The following is a 25207-nucleotide window of genomic DNA, read 5'->3' as shown; positions in this document are numbered from 1 at the left end:
TTGCTGGTCATATATTTAAAGGGCTATTTCTCTCAAACTGTTATAATTAGTGACCCATCCTTTCCTGGAAGAAAGATGGAGAGATGGTGGTATCTCCCAGACTGCATTTCCTTGGGCAGGTCAGGTGAACAAGAGGGAGACCCTCCGAAAAATGCTTGGTCTCTGGGGCTTTCTGCACTGGCTTCATCATAATTCCATCTTCCTGTAGGATTCAGAATCCCTCTCCATTGTTGTGCTGGTAGCTGGGGAGGTAGCTGACTGACCAGAGGACCTTATCTCCTTCCTACCTCTCAAGGTTATTGTGGGTATCAAATTGGATAGTTTACATAAAATAATATAGAAAAGTCTGAAGTGCTATACAAATATAAGGTGTATTCTTCCTATTATTATCCCTCTTTCTCATGAGTAGGGCCAGTGGTTGAATTCTTGCCTTGCATGCTGGAGATCCAGGTTTGATTCCTGCCCAGTGCTCCTCACGCGCAGCCACTATCCATCTGTCATTGGAGGCAGCGTGTTACTATGATGCTGAGCAGATTTCAGTGGAGCTGCCAGACTAAGATATACTAGGAAGAAAGGCCTGGCGATCTACCTACCAAAATCAGGCAATGAAAACCCTGTGGGTCACAATGTGCTGAACTGCAACTTATAATGGGGATGGTGCAGGATCAGGAACCATTTTGTATGGCGTCACCATGAATCAGGGGGCCAACTGATAGCAGTTAACAAAAACAACTCTCATGAGTAAGACCGCAAAAAGAGAAGTTATTTTTAGCTTCTACTCATTGGGATCAAGGTTGCAAGTATCTACATTATTGCAAATTCCAGTGTTATTCTGGCAGGGGGTGTGAGTTTACCACTGAGTGTGAATATGAGTGTTGGTCATTCCTTCCTTCCATATTCCTTCTTCTTGAATGGGGGTCTACTTTGTGCCAGGCACTTGCTAAGCTCTGGGAAAACCACGGAGAATAAGGCAGATGCGGTCTCTGCTCTCCTGGAGCATACAGGTTAGTGGGGAGGCTGTTCAACCCAACAAGCCATTACAATAAAATATGAGCCTGGGGGAGGTCCTGGGTGATGCCACCAACGAAAGGTGTAGAGTGGGGAGGGGGAGGAAGAGTCGGTTTTTTCACTGCAATCGGGGGGTTAGATTATCTCTCTAACCCCGTCTAGCCTTTTTGTTTCATGATGTTTCAGTGAAACTGAGGCTATTCAAAGCTGAACTCAGTCTCCATACTGTTAGGCTTGAGAATGAGCCCATGGCATGAGATACCTGTTGCAGCCCCCTCCTAGCTGTGGTTCCTCGGGCTGAAACCTGCCTTCATCCTGCCTTCATCCTGCCTTCATCCTGCCTTCATCCTGCCTTCCCTGTCCCCTGCTCTCAGTTTCTTTGCTGACAATGCCGAAGGGCTCCCTCTCCTGCTTTCCCCCTCCTCCCAGGCCTGCCAGACCACAGCCTGAGAGCCACTTTCAAAAATCCCCTCCCACTGCCAAGCCTCCTTAGGAATGGGAAAGGAGTGGAGGGGGCCCCCCAGTGGACAGACTGCATCCTCCCAGAGGGCAGCGACTCATTTTCCCCCCTCAAAGCCTGGAAAACCAAGCTGTTAGGCTGGCTGACTTGAGAGCCAGGTGGCACTGAGGAAGGGAGCCCGGGCCCACGGCATCCACTTAGCTAGCCCTGAGTGCACCTGTGTTCCCTGGTGTCCACTGGCTTTCTAAGCAAAGCCCATGGGGGACAGATGTGAGAGAAAAGCACAGGCAGGATGGAGGTGGCAAAAGCCAGCCCCTCCCCAAGTCCCTCCTCTCCCCCTCCAGTGGTTAATGACAACACTGACAATGCCGGGGGTGGCTGCCACCTTCTTCTTCTCCTCACTTTCCTCCTCACCTCTACCGCCACCCTCCTTCATACATGTCTCCCCAGGCATGTCATCTGACAGCTCAGCAGGATCTCACAGGGGTACGTGGGGTCACACAGCCTCCTGCACACACTCCTTTCAGTGTGGTGCCACACATGTCCCTGGGACCCCCAGATGCCATCTCACACACAGATACCCAGGGACCGAAGTGATCCCTAAGGTCCCAAGCAGCTAGTGGGCTGGGGCCTCCCCAGGGTCAGCTGTCACTGGCTCTGTCCCTGTCCCTGCTCTCTCTGCCCAGCCTTCATGTCTCCCATCGTCCCCCCTTCCACACCCATGTTGGAAGTCATCTGCTAGGGTAAAGGGTTCTCTCACCTTTGGGGGACAGGCTCAATAGTGGGGAAGCCTCTCAGCCTCCACAACCACCTTGTGCTTCCAGAGGATGCCACTGTCCCTCCCTCCCTTGTCACTGCGGGACATGTGGAGTGAGACAGGGAAGAACTGGATGGGGAGGAGGGTGTGTGGAGACCTGAAGTGACTTGGAGCAAACCGTTCAACCTGACTGAATCTTAATTTCTTCATCTCTAAAACAAAGGGCTTGTTGTAACCTCTAGGGCTTCTCGGAGCTCTGAAATTCTGCAAGTCTGAGGTTCTATGGCTCTGTTGGGATAATGTGTGATTACTTCTTCCAGCGACTGACAGCTCGCATCCCCACGTGGGAGGAGGGCGGATGTGCCAGCTCTCCTGTGCCTCCTGTTGCCCTTCCCCCAGAGCAGCCCCCTCCCTTTTCTGGCAGCCCCCCACCCCCACACCCACCCCCGCAAGTCCCCAGGTGACAAGGCTGCTTTGGGCTTCTGGCAGCCCCTCTCCAAGGCGCGGGCCCTGAAGCCTAAACTCCCCCAGCCCGCGCAGACCGCACCCATCAGGACAGCCAGGTGTGGGAACTGGACCTGGAACGGATTATTAACCCTCTTCCTGCCGCACTCGCAGCGCCGGCTGACACCCCCAGCCCCCCTGGTCACTCTGTAGCCCAGAGAGGCCTGGGGAGGGAAGACCGGGAAGATGGAAAGCCAGAGCGCGGTGGGCTCAGTGATGGCAGGGACAAGGTCCCTTGGCTTGGAGTCCTCTGTGAGAGCCTGACCTAAGCTCCAGCGCGCCGCCCCGGGCGCATCTCCCCGGGCCACGCGGCCCCTCCCCGGGACGGCGCCCCTGCCCGGGGCGGGCCAGGAAGCCCCGGTCCCCGCCCCGCTCCGTTAGGCCGCGCGGCCCGGGGACTTTGGAGCCGGGAGGAAGCGCAGCGGCGGGGAGGAGGTGTGTCGGCGAAGGGGTTTTATAACCCGCAGGCGGCGCGGCGGAGAGGGGGCACCGCCGGACGCGCACCTCTCCGCACAGCGCACCCGCGCCCGCACCATGGGGGCCGTTCCGGGTAGCCCAGGGCCGCCGCCGCTCCTGCCGCTGCTGCTGCTGCTGCTGCGGCCGCCGCCGGCCACTCTGGCGCTCGACCCCGCGCTGCAGCCGGGAAACTTTTCTACGGACGAGGCCGGGGCGCAGCTATTCGCTCAGAGCTTCAACTCGAGCGCCGAGCAGGTGCGGTTCCTAAACACAGTCGCCAACTGGGCGTACGACACCAACATCACCGAGGAGAACGCGCAGCGCCAGGTGGGCGCCGGGGCCCGGGGTGCGGGGGCGGGACCGGGACGGCCAATCACAGGCCGGCAGTGGGGCGCGGGGGGCGGGGAGTCACCGCCGGGGACGCTCCCCCGACCCCTGAGTGTAGGGGGCTACCCGGGACTGGGACACACGGGCCGTCCCCGCCTACACCCACGCCCACTCCTACCAGATCAGACCGGTGGGTGTCTGCACGGTGCTGGGCACAGAGTGCGTGCCCAATACATGAATTGAATGGAGGCCGGCTCCTCCGAGACCAAGTCCCCCCGCAGATGACAGATCTCAGGGATGACATGGGGCTGGGTCAGCGGCAGCTGTACCTGAGGGCGCTGCGTGCCCCGGGGCCCTCATCCTTTCTGACAGCTCCCCTCTCCTTTCGGAGCACTGTTCCAGCTGCTACTCATCACTGTCTCCTTGCTCTGCCTGTCTCCTGGCCCCAATTTCTCTCCTTTGCTCCCCTGAGGCAGATCCTGCAGGTCCTGACCTGGAGGGCCCAGGAGGAGGGATGCTGCTCCCCAAACCCCAGAATCTCCCATCTCCTGGACAGGTGCTCCCACAAGGCAGAGGCCTTCCTCCCCTCCCCCAGCCGGGTGGCCTCCCCTACATGGCCTCCACATGACCTCCCTGTGCCCTCTTGTCCCCTCCTGGTGCCCACAGGAGGAGACAGCCCTGATAAGCCAGGACTTCGATGAGGCCTGGGGCTACAAGGCCAAGGAGCTGTATGACAACATCTGGCAAAACTTCACCAACCCACAGCTACGCAGGGTCATCCGCTCCATCCGCATCCTGGGCCCTGCCAACCTGGCCCTGGCGAAGCGGCAGCAGGTGGACACACTGGGCCTGAGGGGTGGCAGCAGAACTGGGGGGAGACTGCCTCACCTGCATCCCCCACTGGGGGGCAGCCTGGCAGGGAATAAAAGGGGATGCTAAATGTAGAAAGGCTTCCTGAAGCATGATATTCCTTGGAGATGGAGTGGGGGGTTACTTTACATTAAAGCAAGTACTGTGGAGAGGAATGGAAAATTCAAGTAAAAGATGAAACGGTGGGCTCCAAAATTTCTCCAGAGGCCGCTTTGGTTTGTGGGCTCCCTTGGAAAGGTCTTGAAGGACTGAGACAGGCACCAAGGCCAACGAATGAGAGGAATTTGCCCTCACTGCAGGGTAGCAACCAGGGTGGTGTCCAAGCCACCCCCTCTTCTCTAGGCCTGCTTTTCCTTTTAGCAAAAAGAGGAGGCGGTGGTGAGAGATCTCTGCTGGGCCGTTCATCACTAACGTTTTTTCAACTCTGACTCCCCAGTACAACTCTCTGCTAAGCAACATGAGCAGAATTTACTCCACATCCAAGGTCTGCTTCCCCAACAAGACTGCCACCTGCTGGTCACTGGACCCAGGTACGGCCCTGTCCCTCTGTCTCTCTGCTGGGATTTCCCAGCCCTTCCCTATCACCCTGATGCACCCAGGAAGATAGCATGTTTGTTGGGAGGCCTGTGGCGAAAGTTGGTAAACCCCAAAGTCATTGGCCTCCAGTGGGGACTAGGCTGTGCAGATGCCCCACACCCCTGCTTCCCCTGGTGAATTGACTTCAGGAACCCGCCCCCATGTGCCTTGGCCTCTCCCTTCACTAGTCTTCCTCCTGGCTGCCTGGTTTCCCCTTTCTCCCCAGGAACCTTCCACAGGCCTTGGACTCCTCATGGCTTCCCTTATACTCTCCTGCTCCCCCTCAACCCCATTTACCAGGCAGCATTGAGGTCAGCCACTCCATGCAATGAGCCACAGAGGGTCTGGGTTTTGGCCCTCTGGGTGTTCTCTTCCTGTGTCAACCACCTTAGATCATCATCTCCCTGGGACAGGGACCCTGCCCGGGTACTTGCTTTGTATAGCTCCCAGCCTATCCTGCCCAGCTTATAGGTTGCCCTTGGCTTAGAGGGTATCGTGATGTTGAGGATGAGGTGGAAACGGAAAGGAAGTGTGGTGCCCCTGTGAGGGCTGAGAAGGCGTTGAGGACTTCCACGTGGAAGTCTCCTAACCAGCCCTGCCTGCCTGTGTCTCAGAGCTCACCAACATCCTGGCCTCCTCGAGGAGCTACACCATGCTACTCTTTGCCTGGGAGGGCTGGCATGATGCTGTGGGCATCCCGCTGAAACCCCTGTACCAGGACTTTACCGCCCTCAGCAACGAGGCCTACAAGCAGGATGGTAAGCGTGCCTCTCCTGGTCTGGGAGCAGCACCTCTTGTGTGGGTGTAGTCCTTCCCAGCTGGCAAGGTGCTCTCCCACCGGCTGTCTCTGCTGAGCCACACTGCCCAGAGGAGCTGTTAGACTGAGTTGTATATACTGGCCAGAGAGGTTAAGGAGTTGCCCAAGGCTGCACAGTGAATGGTGGAACTGGACTTTAACCCATTCTGTTTGCCACGTGGTGCTGCCCTGCCTTCACATCGTGCTCTTCTGCCTGGCACTCCTGGTGCTGCTCCCCAGGCCCAGCACTCATCTTTACCTCTACTGCTCTCCGGATCTATTTAGCTGGAGCCTGAAGCAATCCCTAGTTACAGAAAATTGGAGACTGGAAGACGCCCAAGCCACCCACCCCAGCTAGCTGGCAGACACACAGGCCTGGAGCCTGGAGAACGGCAAAGGAGTGGTGGGGAGGTGGAGGTGCCAGAACCTGAGGCCTTAACTGCCCTCTTGCTCCCCACTGCTAGGCTTCTCCGACACAGGGGACTACTGGCGCTCCTGGTATGAATCACCCACCTTTGTGGAGGATCTGGAGTACCTCTACCATCAGTTAGAGCCTCTCTACCTGAACCTCCATGCCTACGTCCGCCGTGCACTGCACCGCCGATACGGGGACAAGTTCATCAACCTCAGGGGACCCATCCCTGCACATCTGCTGGGTAAGCATGTCCCGGCGAAGCCTGGGCCCAGGAGGATGCCCAGGGTAGGGACGGTGGATCGCCATCATCATCTCTCACACTGTGTTAGTCACTTCCCGGTGCCTGAGCCTGTGGAGCGCTCCCAATACCACCATGAAGCAGGCTATCCCTTTGATTGCAATTATTCTTCCAACTTTACAGACAGGGACCCTGAGGCTTAGGGTGTGAAGGTAACTTGGCAGAGATCAGAGAGCTAGTAAATGTCAGCACCAAGATTTAAACGAAGCTTCTGACTCCAGGTCCAATGGAGAAGGACTAATAGCCCTAGCTGATGACCACAGAATGGAGCCCGTAGCCCTCAGGGCTGGGAGGCAGGGACTGCACATTGCCAGAAATGACCCTAGCAGCATCACCCGGGCTCTCTTGTGGATCCACTAGCCCCGAGGAGCTCGGAGCACTCAAGGGATGTGGGGTTGGACTCATGTGAGGCTCCTGCCCCTAAGCCAGTCAAGTGGGGCTGGCTGCCCTAGACTGCCCCAGAGACGTGGTGATGGGGCCCTGGGTGTTGCTTGGTGAAAGTCATGGGGCAGCAGGCGCTGGCCCGGCAGGGGCCAACCTGACTGGCTTTCCTTGTCCATTTAGGAAACATGTGGGCCCAGAGCTGGGAAAACATCTACGACATGGTGGTGCCTTTCCCAGACAAGCCCAACCTGGATGTTACCAGTACTATGGTGCAGAAGGTAATTTCTTGAGTCAGGCCTGGGGTGGGAACAAGAGGGAGTCAGGACAGGAAGAGGGTCAGGATGGGGCCACATGATGACAGCGGGGTTGAGTAGGGGCCTTGGGCCCTCCTTTTGTACAAAGAAGCACCTTGGGCTGTATGTCCCAGTGGCCTGGGCAAGGAGAACTGGGGTCTGTCTCCTCAGTAAGGCTCCAGCCCTCCCTCAGTGCCTCCCAGGGGTGGGGTATGACCCACATCTGCTTCCATCTCGGCTGTGGTCAGTTCAAGGCCCTGTCTCTGGGGAGGGAGGACACGGAGCAGAGATGTCCTTCACAGGCAGGGAGCTGACCTGGTGGGGGACCCCAGATCTCCCCTGGGCAGCCAGAGTGGGCTCCCGGCAGCTGGCCCCTGACTTGTGCCCACCACCCCCCACTAGGGCTGGAACACTACGCACATGTTTCGGGTGGCAGAGGAGTTCTTCACCTCCCTGGGCCTCCTGCCCATGCCACCTGAGTTCTGGGCACACTCCATGCTGGAGAAGCCGAGCGATGGGCGGGAGGTGGTGTGCCACGCCTCTGCCTGGGACTTCTACAACAGGAAGGACTTCAGGTCCAGACATGGGAGAGGGAGGGTCTAGGGAAGGGCAGGGCAGCCTGGGAACAGAGAAGCAGGCTTCCAGCCCAATCCCCTCCAAGCCCCTGGCTAGGTGCCGGGGCTTTTCCAGGGCCGTGGGCATAGAGACCCTTTAGGCCACCTTCTCAGCAGCCTTGGCGGATAGTCACCTCTGTGCCTTGGAACACAGAGGAGGCCTGTGTGATGGTGGGTGGGGCAGGGAAAAGAACCTTCATCCTTCCAGCAGCTCCTCTGAGCCCCAGGGCAGTGCCCCTTGGTCCTAACCCTCAGGTGCCAGGCTCCCCCCAGGGCTTTGGCCCCTGCCCAGCCCTTTTTCCCTCACCCTTGACCCTCCCCACCCAGGATCAAGCAGTGCACACGGGTCACGATGGACCAGCTATCAACGGTGCACCACGAGATGGGCCACGTGCAGTACTACCTGCAGTACAAGGACCAGCCCGTGTCCCTGCGCGAAGGCGCCAACCCCGGCTTCCATGAGGCCATCGGGGATGTGCTGGCACTCTCGGTCTCCACTCCTGCACATCTGCACAAAATCGGCCTTCTGGACCAAGTCACCAATGACACAGGTATGGGGGGGCGAGAGGGCCCAGCCCAGCCCCACCCAAACCCGTCTACCCCACAGTAGGACCCACACGCCCCCACTCACATCTGTCCCAGCTCAGGCAGGGTGGGGATCCACCCAGAGCTTCCCAGCTCACCCTGAGCCCCAACTCAACACTCCAATTGCCCTCTCCCAAGTGTCTGCCCAGGTTCCTCTGTGGCCCACCCTACCGCAAGCTCCCCCGTGGCCCAACCTCACCTAGCGGGACCGCTTCCTCTGACCTCTCTCTTCTCATTTCCCAACAGAAAGTGACATCAATTACCTGCTAAAGATGGCGCTGGAAAAAATTGCCTTCCTGCCCTTTGGCTACTTGGTGGACCAGTGGCGATGGGGGGTCTTTAGTGGGCGCACCCCCCCTTCCCTCTACAACTTTGACTGGTGGTATCTCCGGTGAGCAAAGAGGAACAGGAAGGCCCTCTTGGCTCTCCCCACCCACCTGGGCAACCAGGAGCCTCCTACCCCAGGCAGCCCTAGCCAACTCTCTCTAATGACGTGGTCTCCCTCCTTTTACTCACCATGTTCTTCTTTCCTGCTTAAAATCCCCTTCTCCAGGAAGTCTTCCCCAATTCACCAGCGTGGGAAAGGGATGGCCCATGGGAATAACCATCTCGTAGCCTTTTCTGGAAAAGCTAAATCTGCCAGCCTATGTGTGACCTCTCCGTTGTAAAATAGTTTAACCACCCTCTTCTAGAACCAAGTATCAGGGGATCTGCCCTCCAGTTGTCCGAAATGAAACCCACTTTGATGCTGGAGCTAAGTTTCATGTCCCAAACATGACACCATACATCAGGTACTATTGGCACCCCCAACTCTGCCACAATTTCCGTCCCCCTTCTCCTGTGGTCCTGACAGCCCCATTTCATGGCTTGTCCCCATGCTTTTTCTAATACTGCCTTCCCTGCCCCCTGCAAGGGCCTGGATTCAAGGTAGCCCTCTCTCCTCTGTCCAGAGCCAGGCTTGGTTCTCCCTTCTTCCTCAAGACAGATCCTGGTCCCGCCTCTGCCCTGTGGGAAGCTGAATGGTAGCTGGGTAGGGACCCCAGCTCCTGGCCCTGTACGCCCCTAATGCCCACTCTATGCCTGCAGGTACTTTGTGAGTTTTGTCCTGCAATTCCAGTTCCATCAAGCCCTGTGCAAGGAGGCAGCCCACCAGGGCCCCCTGTACCAGTGTGACATCTACCAGTCCACCCAGGCAGGGAACAAACTCCGGTGTGTGCTGGGAAGGGGGGCAGGTGGGCAGGGAAGGAGAGAAGCAGGGGAGGTGGGCAGACGGTGGGTTTGGAAAGCAACTGCCTGTGCTGGGTTGGGATATCACAGTGCTGGGCTGATGCAGGGTTCCCTCCCTCCCTCCCAGCCTCTTTCTTTCCTTCTTCCTTTCTATCACCAAGTATTTCTTGAGAGAGACTTCTGGCTGGCATGGGAATAGACAAACGTTCCCTGACACCCTTCTTGCAGTCCAATGGGGGTGGAAGGATGGGCCAGTATCAGGCTTCAGCCTGAGCTCCCTGTGCCTGCGGCGCCCACTCTGCCCCAGAGAGCTGCTTCAGGCGGGCTCCTCAAGGCCCTGGCAGGAGCTGCTGAAGGACATGATCGGCTCAGATGCCCTGGATGCCCAACCACTGCTCAACTACTTCCAGCCGGTCAGCCAGTGGCTGCAGGAACAGAACCAGCGCAACGGCGAAGTCCTGGGCTGGCCAGAATATCAGTGGCGCCCGCCACTGCCCGACAATTACCCAGAGGGCATTGGTAAAGCCTGGGGTGAGGTGGGGTGGGCACTAAGGCAAGTCTCCAGGGCCTCGGCCAGCTCCTCCCAGCTGAGCTGTGTGCCAGCAGGGCCCTGGAGTGGGCTTGGGCATGTCTCTTCAAGGATCTGAGGGCCCCCGGGGGCCCACTGGCTGCACATGGCTCTATGAGGTCACACTGCAGGCTCCATTCTTATTGGCCAGGGGCTGGTAGCTGCAGGGCTCTGCTCTTCTGCGACCATGGGCCAAGGTTGGGCTCCTCCAGGACTGCCCAGCCTCCTCCTCCTGCTGCTGTGCTGCCGGCACCCTCTGCCAGTCCCCGGCCAGGTGACAACCAGCCAGACAGCAATCACCCGTGGGATAATCAGCCAGACCACAACCAGCCAGACCACAACCAGCCAGACCACAACCAGCCAGACCACAACCAGCCAGGCCACAACCAGCCAGGCCACAACCAGCCAGACCACAACCAGCCAGGCCACAACAAGCCAGGCCACAACCAGCCAGGCCACAACTGGCCAGGCCACAACCAGCCCAACAACCCAGAGCCCAAGTGGGACCAGCAGTCTGGGAGAGGGGCAGGGCTGGGGAAGGGCGAGCGGGAGAGGCTAGGGTGGCAGGACGGGTCCAGGGAAGAGGTGGAGAGCAAGGAAGAGAAGGGGAGGCTTGTCTATTTTTCTCCACTCTGTCCCACAGACTTGGTCACAGATGAGGCTGAGGCCCAGAAGTTTGTGGAGGAATATGACAAGACAGCCCAAGTCGTGTGGAATGAATATGCTGAGGCCAATTGGAACTACAATACCAACATCACCCAAGAGGCCAGCAAGATTCTGGTGGGAATCACCTCCACACCACACACATGCACACACATGCATGCACTCACACACAGACATATACACACACACACACGCATACAGACCACATGCACACAGACGCACACACACAAGCTCACACACCACACGCCACACACACACACTCCCACTCCCAGGTGCCTTGGCTGCGCCCCACCACCCCCCGATCCCCAGGGACCATACTTCCAAAACAGAAGAGAACCTGGGCTGGGGGCTCCTCCTGTCCTTCCCCTCATATCACTTCAGAGAGTTGGTGGGGGATTGGGGAATGGCTGCCAGAATTTGCGAAAATTCCAAAGGGACTATTTAAAGCAGTACTCAGGTTTACAGTTGGGTGGGCATATGCTCAACGCCTGAATGATTTTTCTCTCGATACTAAGCTCTTGTTAGTAACAAAATAATTTGTACATAAATAAGTGATGCTAAAGTCGTTTTCTAAAGATTGAAAAACTGCTTGCCACCATAGTGAGGGCCACGTTGCCCCTCTGCGCTCCTTCCCTACCTGTTTGGTTGAACACAAGTGATAGCAAGATGAGCTGCAGCCCAGACACAGAGAACTAACATTTTTTGAAGACCTACTGTGTGCTGGATACTGTTCCTTGGTGCTGACATGTGTTGCCTTGTTTATTCGTCAACAGCCTTGCGAAACTGATGCTGTTATTCCCATTTTACGGATAGGACCCCGAGCCCAGACTCTGAGATCACAGAACTAATACCAAGCTGACTCATTCCTAGCAGTCTTTAAGACACACAGTGGGCCTCCCTTTCTCCAGCCTGCCAGGATAGGTCTCCCTTGACTGTTTGCATCTGTCAAGGGCATTTATTGCCTTGGGACGTTATCACACAGTCCAGGCTGAAGACAGTCTTTTAGGCAAAGGCAGCCATCTGCAAACTATCCCCCTCACGCCCACTCCCAGTCCCATCAGCACCCACCCCCACTGCCCATAACAGCGCCTCCTGCTCAGAGGCCTCTCCACAGATCCTGGGCCTCATGACACCATCCTCCTGTGCCCTCAGCTGCAAAAGAATATGCAGTTGGCAAACCACACCCTGAGGTATGGCACCCAGGCCAAGCAGTTTGATGTGACCAACTTCCAGAACGAAACCACCAAGCGGATCATGAAGAAAGTTCAGGACCTGGATCGGGCGGTGCTGCCTACTGAGGAGCTGGAGCAGGTGTCTAATTTGGGGGTAGCAGGGGTGGAGGATCCAAGGTCAGTGTCAGGGCCTAGCTTCAGGGAGTGAGTCCAGCACAGGGCCTGGCCTTCATGCTGCTTCCTCTTCCTTGATTTATTGAAATGCTGCAGATGCCAAGCCGACATACACCTACAGAGTTACTCTACCCTGCCGCTAGCTCTTCTAGATGGGGGGACAGCGGCAGGGCAGGCAGCAGAGGGGGCAGGAGCCAAGAGCTGCAGCTCACTGCCTCTCTTCTCTCCAGTACAACCAGATCCTGCTGGACATGGAAACCACTTACAGTATGGCCTCCGTGTGCCATCTAAATGGCACTTGTCTACAACTAGAGCCTGGTGAGCACACCTGGGGGATGAGAGAGAATCTGGAGGCTGGGGTACCTAGTGCTGGAGGTGCTGGTAGGTGGGTTCCTCCTAACTCGTGGGATTAGCTCACCCAAGCCAGCCCTCTTCTCCACCAGTGCCAACAGCTTCTCTGCAGCACTGAGCTCCAATGTGTGGCACCTCCCTTGGGTCAGCCCCTCTTCCTCTGGTCTCCTGCAGGATATTCCACTCCCGTTCTTCTGCTGGAGGCAGGTGTCTCCACACTCTGCCCCTCAGAGTGGTAGATTTCAGGGGCTTACACTCCCAGTTAGGGAACCCCAGTGGAGACTTAACCCTGGGCACCTTCCCATCCACCTGCCTTCCTATTCTTGTCTTCCGCCTGCCCTGGCTCTCTCTGACCCCCACCCCCACCCAGACAGGACAGGTAAGCCAGCCACTAGACACACAGAACCTAGCCTCCCGACTCTGCAGCCTATGCTCTTCCCACTCCACTCCCTCCACGCCACTTCCTGCTGGGTGCCAGCACACTGGCTCTTGGCTGCCACCTCTGCCTCCCTCCACACCAGCAAGCTCTTTTGACCTTCACCCCTTTGAAAGAGCTAGCCCTCGACATCCAAGTCCCTGCACACAGACACTTCCAAGGTCGGGAGCTAGAGGTGTAAACATTTCTCCTGGCGGAATCTCCACTCAGAAGTGGTCTCTTTCTGGCTCTCCATCCAGCTCCCACGTTAGAACAATGACGAATAGGAAGGGAAATGGAAAATAAACAGGAAAGAGAAACTGTTTTCCCAGAACAGGAGTTGAGTGTGTAGGTTGTATATGTGGGCAAGCACACAAGTGTGGGGAGAGGTGTGTGTGTGTATGTGCGTGTGTGCGTGTGTGCACGTGCACTTATGGAGAAGAGCATTAAAGACAGTTTGATGTCCATCCCCTCACTGGCCAGCCCCTTAATTCAGAACTGGTCCATCCTGCCACACTACCACGTAGTAAAAATAAAAATAAGAAAAAAAAAAAAAAGAAGGACCCACAAAAACCAGAGACTCACATCACCAGGGGACGGATATGAAATCCTCAAAATAAATTCTCCCCAGGCAAAATTAATCTGATTTCACTTTCTCGGTGAAAAATGAATAGATATCATGTAGCATGTTCCGAAATAGGACGAGAGTACGAGTCAAATAGCGAGAGCCTGGATAGCACCGAATGCCTTCCGCATTCTTCTGTCTCAGGCAGGGCCAGGGCAAAGGGAAGCCATCCCTTATGTCTGCGAGAACCTCCATAATTGACATCCCGATCTCACTTGATCCTCACCCCAGCTCTGGGAAGCAGGTTTTAGCTCCATGTTATAGTCCAGGAGGCCACACACTTAGTGAGCAGCTTCGGCAGGATGAAAACCCAGAACTTCTACCTCCCTGAGGATGCTTGGTTCTTTATACTTTCACAGTCTCCACAATTGTTCTTTTATTCAGTCCAGCTCAATATCAATTTTTGGATGCTCTGGAGCTGGGGAGGGGGATGACACAGAGATAAACGAGGCATATCCCTGCTCAGGGACCCTACACTCCAATTTGATCTGCACACCCCTGTGAGGGCCAATGTTGGTGGTGGTGGTGGTGGTTGCCATTGAGTCAATTTCGATTCATGGCAACCGCATGTGTTACAGAGTAGAACTTCTCCATACGATTTTCTTGGCTGTAATCTTTACAGAAGCAGATTGCCAGGCCTTTTCTTTGGGACCGCTGGGTGGGTTCGAACTGCCAACCTTTAGGTTTGCAGTTGAGCGTAAACTATTTGTGCCACCTAGGGACCTTGTGGGGGCCAATATCATTCCCATCTTCCAAAACCAACCAAACCCGTTGCTGTGGAGTTGATTCTGACTCATAACAACCCTACAGGACAGAGTAGAACTGTCCCATAGGGTTTCTAAGGAGCAGCTGGTGGCTTCAAACTCCCGACCTTTTGGTTAGCAACCAAGTTCTTAATCATTGTGCCACCAGCCCCATCCTCGTCTTACAGACAGGAAAAGAGTGGCCCAGTGACCTACTGGTGGTTAGTGATAGGACCAGAAGAAGGTCTTTTGGCCTCCAGGCCATTTCCCCCTAGAGACAGAGGGGTGGTACGCAGGAACAAACAAGTGGGGCAGCAGCGACTCTGGAGTCTTGAGCCTTTGGTCTGCACCCCAGTTCTGCCCCTTCCTTGCTAGAGGACCCAGCCACATTACCAAACTGCTCTCATGAGAGAGGGACAGTGTGTGTCTCACAGGTTGTTGAAGTCCTACAGCTGCCTGAGAGCACATATGTGCAGCACCCAGCTCAGGCCTGACATGGTGTAAACTCCCAGCAGATGTCGCTCCCACCCTTTCTCCCTTTTCGCTAGACTTGCTGCCTGTACAGACACGTCCACGTGATCACATCAGTTTTATTCTAGCTCTGAAAGTCTATAGCTGGGTTCACCTTGTGAGGAGGCAGGAGGTGAGCCAGGGCTGGGGATTCAAGCTTTGCAACACCCTTCCCCCTCCAGACCTGACGAAGCTGTTGGCCACATCCCGGAACTATGAAGAGTTGTTATGGGCATGGGAGGCCTGGCGAGACAAGGTGGGCAGAGCAATCCTTCCTTTTTTTCCCAAATATGTGGAACTGAGCAACAAGGCTGCAAAGCTCAATGGTGAGTCTCACTTGCCAACAACACCTGTTGTCTGGATCCCGGTCCCTCTGGGGTCCCTCAGAGAGTTCCTCTGAGTCCCTAATGCTGGGGGAAAGTAGGCTCTTGAGGAGGCAGGTAGGTGTTCCAAGAGACAGGCTCTATCCCCTCTGCAGGCTACAAAGACACAGGAGACTCGTGGAGAGCTATGTACGAGACGCCATTGCTAGAACACGACCTGGAGTTGCTCTTCCAGGAGCTTCAGCCACTATACCTGAACCTACACGCCTACGTGCGCCGCGCCCTACATCGTCACTATGGGCCCGAGCGCATCAACCTGGAGGGCCCTATTCCTGCCCATCTGCTGGGTGAGAGCAAGTCCTGGGCCCTGGGTGAAGGTCAGGACAGAGCTGGCCAGGGGACAGAGAACAGGCTGGTAAAGGGCTGCAGATGGCAGTTCTGATTGAGAGAGTAAAAGACTGAGCGAAGAGAGAACGTTGCCACGGCTGGGAGGAGAAGAGCCCTTGCTCGCATTTGATACCACATTTGCTACAGCTCCACACTGTGCAGGTCACCATGGATGGGGGGAGGATTACAAAAGTGTTCACAGCCTTGTCAGGGGAGACCTCGTCTGCCACCATAACTTGAGGCAATGTGCTACAGGAGGGTGAGGAGGGTGCTGTGGGGGAAGCTGGAAAGGCTTCACCCAGAGGTGGTATTTGAGCAGATTCCTGAAAGATGAGAGGTTTTGAGAGATGGAAAATGGGGGCCTGGGGAGGGGGGGCACAGACCCAGCATTCGGGCTAAGGGAGCTAGTAGAACAAGGAAGAATCTCGAGAAGGTAGATACACCTCAACTTTTGCATCCTCATTTTTCAGGGATTGTAAATACAAACGCCTGAGGCAGGTGATTGAATGCGTGAAATAGGCAGTGAAAGATAGTAATAAGGAGTGGTAAGGACTGGACCAAAGTAGAGGCTACCAGTTTTCTGTTCCTGTTGGTCCATGGGAAATGCTTTCCAGGGAGTTACAACACCCAGAGTGCTGTGAGTGGAGAGGCAAGCCAGGGGCCACAGACCATTTACAAATTGTAAGGGAGAGCCAGAACCTATGGCAAGATGGTCCAGCTTTGAGTCTAGTTTTCTGCATAGCCTGGAGAGTTTTTGTAGCCAAAGGCTAACCTTCCTTGATCCTTCTTTGGTGGGACCAAAGAACATCAGGGTGGACATTAGCTCAATGACTAAGGAACAAAGACCCCAAGAAGGGGAGCAACATGCTCAGGGTGGCTCAGGGAGCTGGGGCAGAGCTTGGGCTAGGACTCAGCCCCCTGGCTATCAGCCAAAGAGGAGTGGCCACTCACTGGCTCACTCATGTGCTTGTGCTCATTCTCTGTCTCCCTCTCACTGTTTTAAGCTTTAAACTCCAACTTGATATAAATTCAAGCTTAATCCCCCTTGGCTATGAAAGAATCTCTACTCCAAATATACTCCTGAATCTTTTTACTTATTTTTTTTTTTTATTGTCTTCCTTTTCTCCAATCCTGGAGAACTGGGCTCTCTTACGCTAAACTCAGGGGCATCAGCCTTTTCTGAAGGAGACAGGTGGTTCTTGCCAGAGTCACTGACAGGTGATCTGCATTAACCAACCTCAGCCATGCGGAGGGGACACAGCAGAGTAGTTGGTCAAGAGGGCGGGCTCTGGAGGCAAATACTTGCCTGCCTTTAAATCCCAACCCTGTTGATTAGAGGCCTTGGGCCCAAGGGCCAGTTTCTTGACTCTACAAGCTTCAATTTCCTCTACTGCAGCAATGGGAATCATAACAGTACCTGGTTGCAGTGAATATTACCAGTTAATCTACATAATAAGTTGCTATTGCATGTGCATAGATGTTCCAGGGACCAGAGCTTCCTTGTAAGCAGGTGTTCGTCACATTGACCTTCACTGCTCCCAGTACAGTGAAACTACCTTGATTCCCTGAAGACCCACAAGGTTCTCATCTGTAAGCCAATACAGTCATCAACCTTGCAGCTTTGATATTCAGATTAAAAATGATATATATCTAATGCCTAGCACAGTTTGCAAACAGTACTTGCTCAGGAGGCACTATTAGGATTAGCAGGGTGGTTTCTTCTTCCGGAATGGTGGTGATGAGCCTAAGAGGTAACATCTATCTCTCCTCTCTCACCGTCTCTCCTCCACCCACCTCTAGGGAATATGTGGGCTCAGACCTGGTCCAACATCTATGACTTGGTAGTGCCCTTCCCTTCAGCCCCCAAGATGGATGCCACTGAGGCTATGATAAAGCAGGTCTGCACCCAGGGTCCTCTCCTCCCACTCTTATTCCTCCATGGGCAGCCCCAGGGCACTAGGGGAGGGAGGCCCCTGCCAGGGAGGGAGGGGGCTCTGGGATTCAAGAGTTCCCCCTCCCAGTAGTTTCCCTCCCTAAGGCACACACTCTATCCTCATGGCCCCCAGTATTGGCAACACACCGTCTGCTTGTAGGGCTGGACACCTAAAAGGATGTTTGAGGAAGCTGACAACTTCTTCACCTCCTTGGGGCTGCTGCCAGTTCCCCCATTGTTCTGGAACAAGTCGATGCTGGAGAAGCCAACAGATGGGCGGGAGGTGGTATGCCATGCTTCTGCCTGGGACTTCTACAATGGCAAGGACTTCAGGTATGTCCGGCTGGAGCTGGGGACCTTATGCTGAGCCCAATGGGTAAGGAGGTGAGCCAAGTCAAGGCTCCATTGCAGCTCCCTCAGCCAGGATGAGCAGAGAGAAGGGATGCAGGGGCCAGAGCTTGGGAGTGAGGGTCAAGAGAGTTGGGCCTGGCCCCAGCTCAGCCATTGGCTTCTGGCAGGAAAATCCCTTCTACCAAATGAGGGTCTCCTCAAGAGCTGACCACCTTGGACCGTTGGTCAGGGCTCAAGTCCCCAATCCTGGGTTTAAGCACTATGTGAGCTGTCCAGTCACCTCCCATTCCAGGGCAACTCCTGCTTACAGCTGGCCCACCCCCTGTGTGCATGTGCCTTGACACAGGGAGGTGCATGAGGACAGTGGACACTTAGCACAGATCCATCCTCACGACCAATAGAGGTTCCGAAGGTTACTTCACCCAAGGATAGTGTTTCAGTTATCTCTTGCTATATAACAAACCACTCCAAAACAGTGGTGTAAAACAATTGTTTTATCACGTTCATGATTTTATGCGTCAGAAATTCAGGCAGTATACAGTGGAAATGGCTTGACCTTGCTCCCCAGTGACTGAGACCTCAGCTGGGGTGGCTCTAATGGCTAGAGATGGCTAGGATGGCTCAACTGGGGCCATCTGTTTGGAGCCTTGGCTCTGGCTATTGGGTGGGTTCCTCATCTTTTCTTCTTGTGCAGGGCCCAGAATGTTCAAGTTGGCTTCTTCACTCCCATGTCAGATGCCTGGGCTGGGGTGGATGGCACAGCTGGGGGTTGGACAGACATTTCTCTCTCCAGGCAACCTATCCATGTGGCTAGATTGGGCTTCCTCACAATATGACAGTCTCAGGCAATCTTATTTCTTACATGGCATCTGGCATCTCACAGAGCAAAAGTAGAAGCAGCTAGGCTGCTTAAAGTTTAAGCATTTTATTGATTAATTTAAAGCAAGTCATAAGACAAACCCAAATTCAAGGGAAGGGAAAAAGACCCCACCTCTTGGGAGAAGCATCAAAGACGGTCTACCATAGCTGATGAAGTGTCTCTTAGGAGAGAAGTAGATACAGAGATCAGTTCCCAAAAGCATGAGGACTGTAGCTATAGGGCTGGGGGTAGACAGGTTCAAGGAGGGTGAGAGCTCTTTAGGGATCCTCCCTTGAATAGGGAGCCAGAGGAGAAGGTTGACAGACCCCAACTTCATTATGACCAGCTTTCTGGGAAGCTCTTACTCCTTTCCCTGATGAGAATGACAAAAAAGTGGGGTGGACCCAAACTGGGTAGATCTAAGAAGAATTTCTTGCCATTGAAACTGGCTCAAAAAAGAGGACGAGGAAAGACCAACAAGAGGGAGGTGGAACCTTCTGGCTTGGAAGCTCTGCAAATGTCGTTTCAGTCCTGGCCATAAGAACTCAGAGTGAACAGACTTGCTGGTATTGGGCTGGATGAGATGCAGAAGAGCTCAGACACTATTGTTTCTTCAGGAAGCCTATGTCTTTAGAGAGAGAAAACCTGTGTACTTGGGAAATCACAGGACACATTCTATAAAGTACTGCACTGAACACAACTGAGTTGTCCAATGCCCCTAGAGCAAGTGCTTTGCAGTTACAAAGCGACATGGCCGTGTGGCCTGGAGTTATTCAGGAAAGCTGGAGGCAGAGGAATGGCCTGAATGATCTCTTTAGGGGCTTCCAGCCCTAGACTCCCTCTGTATTAGGCTCACTCCCCATCTCCTTTTCATTTTCCTTCCCATAGTGCTGGGTTCCCTGCACTAAGCAGTGATGGGGTCTGCTCTGTATTCAGTAAGGTCAGCTGGGCTCCTCACTGTCCCTCTTCCAACATGTGCACCCCCCCTCCCCCGCATCTTGTGTTTTCAGGATTAAGCAGTGCACCACTGTGGACATGGAAGACCTGGTGGTAGCCCACCATGAGATGGGCCACATACAGTATTTCATGCAATACAAGGACTTGCCTTTGGCCTTACGGGAGGGTGCCAACCCTGGCTTTCACGAGGCCATTGGGGATGTGCTGGCCCTTTCAGTATCTACGCCCCAGCACCTATACAGCATCAACCTGCTGAGTAGCGAGGGTGGTGGCTACGGTAAGAGAGGAATGAGAGGTTCCAGGTGGACTCAAGGACCAGGAAAGGGTGATCAAGATTGGGAGGTGGGAAAGGGGGAATTGAGTGGCCCAGGGGAAGAGATTTGGGACAGGGTAGTGGAGAGTAAGGGGACCACCAGCAGGGTGAGCCTGGGAGGATGGAATACACAGACCACCCAAGAGGCAAGTGGAGTGGCAGGACCTAAAGAGGTAGAGCCTCCCCCTCCACCCATCATACACAAGCAGAGCTACCAGGAGGCAGGAGTCGATCTGATGGCTGGGCTCCCTTCCCTTGGCAGAGCACGACATCAACTTTCTAATGAAGATGGCACTGGACAAGGTCACCTTTATCCCCTTCAGCTACCTGGTCGACCAGTGGCGCTGGAGGGTATTTGACGGAAGCATCAACAAGGAAAACTACAACCAGGAGTGGTGGAGCCTCAGGTTCGAGAATGCTCCTGGGGTTGAGGGGAGGCTCTTGGAGGTGATTCTTCTTGGATGTCTGTGTGCCTGTGAGTATCTGGACGGGCCAGTGTGAGCCTATATTTGTGTGTGTGTGTGTGTGTGTGTGTGTGTTTGTGTGTGTGTGTGTGTGTGAGAGTGTGTGTGAGTATGTAGGTACCTATGTCTGTGTGGTAATTGTATCTGCTGAATTGTGCGTATGTGACGTCTGTGCATGTATTTGTGTGCATGCATATGGATCAGCGTGTGTGTGTGCGTGCAAGCATGTGTAATTGTTGGGGTACATAAGGGGTTGGTTGTACACAGAGACACAGCACATAGGAGTCTGGAACGTCCACTGGAGCCCAGGTGCAGGGGCCATCCTTCAAGTAAAAAATGCCAACTCCTCCCAGCTTGGTTCTCTCCGACCACTCCCTCCAATGGATCTTCTCCCTCAATAGGCTGAAGTACCAGGGCCTCTGCCCCCCTGTGTCCAGGTCTCAAGGCGACTTTGACCCAGGGGCCAAGTTCCACATTCCTTCGAGTGTGCCTTACATCAGGTAATGGAGAAGGGAGGAGGGCATACCATGGGGGGAGGCGGCAGTTCCTGAAGCTTATCATTTAAACCCTGTATCTGCCCCATCAGGGACTGCTCACCTGGTCAGGAGGCCCTGGGGGAGCATGGGCCCACTCACTGGCTACCAAGGCAGACAGCTGTTTCTTTAAACATTCTTTCCATATAATGAGAGCCTTAAACATCCATCCAAACAGTTGAAAACAGAAACTCAACCTATAAAAACTTGCTAATGGCTACAAGGCCATGGCTGGGTAGTTGCCATTAACCACCGCACACGGCTGCATCATGACCCGAGCACTGTTTTGTTTGTTTTTTAAGTAAGATTGTGAGTACTTTCCTGGATATTGAACATATTGCCTATAATATTATTTTGATTGTACTTGAAAGAGCCTTCTATACACTAAAACTTTGGATTAGAGACCCAGTGTTGTCAGGGGTACAGCTCCAGTCACAGGTTTGGGGTCAGATGGAACTGGGTTCAAATCTTACCTATACTACTTGGTTTTCTTGAGCAAATTCCTCAGTCTCTGTGAGAATCAGTTTCCTCACCCGAGAAAGGGGCTAACAATGCCCATGGCACAGGATTGTCTGTGTTAGCATAATGCCTAACACAGAGTGTGCCAGGGAAATGGCAGCTATTTCAGCCTTTATTACTCTTTTCAGAGGAATGTGTAAACACACTGGGTCTATGAGTCTCACAGCCTTAGTGTGAATGTGCCCAGGCCAGCCCCTTTTCTTCCTTCTAAGCACTCGTCTGAGGGTGATTTCAGGATCTGGAGCCCACCTGGGAGGCATGGGTCTGAGGGAGTAGGCCAGGCTTCCCATGAGGTAAGGTGCAGAGGGCATCGAGGGTGGCCCCAGGTGAGCTATGGCGGCCTCTAGCCCTTTCTTGGAAGACCAGGGAGAGCTCATGACCATCATGCCTACCCTTCCCTCCCATTATCTGGCACAATGTCAGCACACAGTCAAACCCTAATAAATTATGGGTGAATTCTGTCCCCTGGAGGTCAGGGTGGGAGAGGCCTGCTCAGAAGCTCCAGATGGCAGCAGTGGGCAGGGTCCAAGTAGACTCCTCACTGGGCACCTCTGAACAGGCCTGACCTGGACAGTGTGCCAGGGATGACCCGTGAGAAAGGGCCCTACCCACTCCTTTGAGAATGGTTTCCGGGGTTCCAAGTTGGTCCTCGCTTTCACATAGAAGCCCTGCCTACGTGATGGTTAGCATTCAAGCATTTGACAGTTCTCCAGGCAGGGGCGGGCAAAGGAGACTTGGCACCTACCGAAAAACACATTCCAAATTCTGCCCAGCAGCCTTAGCAAAGCACTTTCAGGCGATGCCAGTGGCATGTGGCTTGTGCCCAGCTTTCAAAGAGGGAGGCCTTAGCCTCTGGTTTGGGACATTCTTTTTCTTTTCTTTCTTTTAATCGTGCTTTAAGTGAAAGTTTACAGTTCAAGTCAGTTTCTCATACAAAAACTTATACACACATTGTTATGTGACCCTGGTTTCTCTCCGTATAATGTGACAGCACACTCCTCTCCAACCTGTATTGCCCATGTCCATTCAACCAGCTCCTGTCCCCCCGCCTTCTCATCTTGCCTCCAGACAGGAGCTGCCTACATAGTCTCATGTGTCTACTTGAGCTATGAAGCACACTCCTCACCAGTATCACTTTATGTCTTATAGTCCAGTCTAATCTTTGTTTAAAGAGTTGGCTTTGGGAATAGTTTTAGTTTTGGGCTAACAGAGTATCTGGGACCATGTCCTCTGGGGTCCCTCTAGCCTCAGACTATTAAGTCTGATCTTTCTACTAGAATTTGAGTTCTGCATCCCGCTTTTCTCCTGCTCCATCAGGGATTCTCTGCTGTGTTCCCTGTCAGTGGTTTGGGACATTCTTTAAAACCTCTCCAGGCTTTGAGGGGTTGCTCCAGCCTGGACCAGCAGATTACTACTAGGGAATCCCTGCTGCCTTGGGCAAAAGAGGGTCTTCTGGGCTGGCTTCCAGATACCTGAGGCCCTTTCCGCAACATTAAGCCCCTGTTTGCATCGGAGGCCTCACTGCCTCCAAAGCAGCCTGCCAAATCTTTGAAGAGCCCTGTCCTGACCACAACCCACACGTGACTAATCCGTGGAGCCCTTCAGAGCAGGCCTTCCCGAGATGAGGAGGCAGCTTCACGGGTGGTGGTGGGGAGGGTCCACATGGGCTTGCCCTGACATCCTGACTGTAGCGGGAGTTGGGGCGGCTGGCTCTGTCGTGCCCCGGGGGACTGTCACAGGGAGAAGAGCTGGGGCTCAGTGGCCTTCCCTCCGCCACAGGTACTTTGTCAGCTTTGTGATCCAGTTCCAGTTCCATGAGGCACTGTGCCAGGCGGCTGGCCATCAGGGCCCCCTGTACAAGTGTGACATCTACCAGTCCAAGGAGGCAGGGAAGCGCCTGGCGTGAGTCTTCTGAATACCTTCCACCTCTGACCCACACCCTGCAGCCCTGAGGAGCCCACTAGGAGCTATTCTGGGAGCATCTGCCACTTCCCAGCCTTGATGTGCCATCTCCAGTGGGGGGACTAGGGCTTCCCTAGGCCAGGTCATCCTCCCCCATTCCCACCCCGAAACCCACCCAGGCCCTCCAAATCTCAAACGAAAGTGTAGGCTGGAGGAGGGGCGTGGAGGGTGGGCATTGGACTGGGGCATGAGGGGCAGTGGAGGCTTCTTATCTGTCCTCCTGACTCGGTTTCCCTCCCTGCGGTGTTTCGCCAGGGATGCCATGAAGCTGGGCTTCAGTAAGCCATGGCCGGAAGCCATGAGACTGATCACCGGGCAGCCCAACATGTCGGCTACGGCCATGATGAACTACTTCAAGCCACTGCTGGACTGGCTCCTCACTGAGAACGGGCGGCATGGGGAGAAGCTGGGCTGGCCCCAGTACAACTGGACGCCAAACTCTGGTACCACCACCACCCACCCTACCTCCAGCCCCAGGCCTGGACCCCTCCCCAGCTCAGACAGGTTGCAGCCTGGCCTCAGAGCAAGGGCAGGGAAGCCAAGCTAGCGGCCCCCAGCCCTGCCTACCGCCCTGCCCACCACCCTACTCTCCTTGCTTCCCGCCCAGCTCATTCAGAAGCCTCCTTCACGGGCAGCGGCCGAGTCAACTTTCTGGGCCTGGAACTGGAAGCACACCAGGCCCGAGTGGGCCAGTGGGTGCTACTCTTCCTGGGCGTCGCCCTACTGGTGGCCACATTGGGGCTGACCCAGCGGCTCTTCAGCATCCGCCACCAGAGCCTCCGCCATCCACACCGAGGGCCCCAGTTCGGCTCCGAGGTGGAGCTGAGACACTCCTGAGAGGACAACGGGGCCAGCTGAGATGGGGGTGAGGGGCGCCAGGACTCACCAGCCCACCCTCCTCCCAGCCCTGAGCCCTCCATGTCTGCCTCTGTCCTGGGCCTGTCCTCCTGACCTTGAGCCACCTCTGTCCTCACCCCCAGTCTCTAGGCACTAGCCACCTAACGCAGAGCCCTCACCGAGTCTCTCTGTGAATACAATTAAATGTTCTGCCCTCCCTGTCTGAGTCTGTGTCTCACTGGTTGGGCGGGTGGCGGGGGGGAGCCAGGGACGGGGCTGCTCTCCCACCTCCTGGCAGTCGGTGGGTGGGTCGCTTTCCTGGGTTTCTTCCATCATCCCCCTGCAGAGAAGAACCTGGAGAACCCCCAGAGCTCTATTCCCAGCACCGAGCAGCCCCCAAGCCTGGCTTCCCTCCAGCCCAGGCAGCAGTCCAGTGTCCTGCCCACCTGAGCACCGACCCAGGAGACTCTGGGAAGCAAAGTGGGAACAGACATGTCCCCATACCTCAGAGCCCCTCTCCTGCCCCAGGCTTGGCCCCACTTTGGCTCTCTGCCCCAGCTGTCCCCATAGATGGCCAGGTCCCCCAGAGGGAAGGCCCTAACTGTTCCCTGGTTGCCTGGAGGAGAGTGCCCTGGACCTGCCTGATTTGTTATGGGTGTAGAACTGGCCCAGGGGTCACCACAGGCTCCTGTCTACCCCTCCCCGCAAGGCCAGCAGCAGCTCCAAGTTCCCTTGCATGAGTGGACAGCCTTCTTCCCAACAGAGACACTCTAACACTGCCCCCGGAGCCCCAGGGCCAGGCCCTTGGCAGCGATCCTACTGCCAGGGTTCCTCCTGTGCCCCAGCTGGAGAAGCCTCCCCCTCCTGCTGCTGAACCCTGGTGGTGGCCATGCTGTGCAGGGGTTACCTGCCAGGGCTGCCCCTGCCCACCTCCCAGCACACATGCCTCATGGGGAAGGAGCCTTCCCCTTTGAAGGC

General features: G+C 55.1%; 1 protein-coding gene across 3 annotated transcripts; it reads left to right on the top strand.

Annotated features, from left to right (window-relative positions):
• The first annotated feature begins 3263 nt into the window (after positions 1 to 3263).
• Positions 3264 to 24229, top strand: LOC100667696 (angiotensin-converting enzyme). 3 transcript variants are annotated; one of them, XM_064270951.1, is made up of 25 exons: positions 3264 to 3512; positions 4179 to 4346; positions 4819 to 4912; positions 5573 to 5716; positions 6219 to 6410; positions 7032 to 7129; positions 7547 to 7719; positions 8086 to 8309; positions 8590 to 8734; positions 9036 to 9134; positions 9430 to 9552; positions 9878 to 10089; positions 10782 to 10918; positions 11954 to 12112; positions 12378 to 12465; positions 14974 to 15117; positions 15270 to 15461; positions 17302 to 17399; positions 17595 to 17767; positions 19655 to 19878; positions 20177 to 20321; positions 20780 to 20878; positions 23210 to 23332; positions 23648 to 23835; positions 24000 to 24229. In XM_064270951.1, the coding sequence occupies exons 1-25, from the start codon at positions 3264 to 3266 to the stop codon at positions 24227 to 24229; spliced, it is 3921 nt and encodes a 1306-aa protein (XP_064127021.1). The 3 variants fall into 3 exon arrangements, with proteins under 3 accessions (XP_064127021.1, XP_064127022.1, XP_064127023.1); XM_064270952.1 differs by lacking the exons at positions 3264 to 3512; positions 4179 to 4346; positions 4819 to 4912; ... (7 more) ...; positions 9430 to 9552; positions 9878 to 10089 and adding exons at positions 10326 to 10517; positions 10632 to 10638; XM_064270953.1 differs by lacking the exons at positions 3264 to 3512; positions 4179 to 4346; positions 4819 to 4912; ... (8 more) ...; positions 9878 to 10089; positions 23210 to 23332 and adding exons at positions 10326 to 10517; positions 10632 to 10638.
• Positions 24230 to 25207: the final 978 nt, after the last annotated feature.

The sequence above is a fragment of the Loxodonta africana genome, chromosome 18 (assembly GCF_030014295.1).
Source record: "Loxodonta africana isolate mLoxAfr1 chromosome 18, mLoxAfr1.hap2, whole genome shotgun sequence".
Lineage (NCBI taxonomy): Eukaryota > Metazoa > Chordata > Mammalia > Proboscidea > Elephantidae > Loxodonta > Loxodonta africana.
This window is presented reverse-complemented; position numbering and strand designations above follow the sequence as displayed.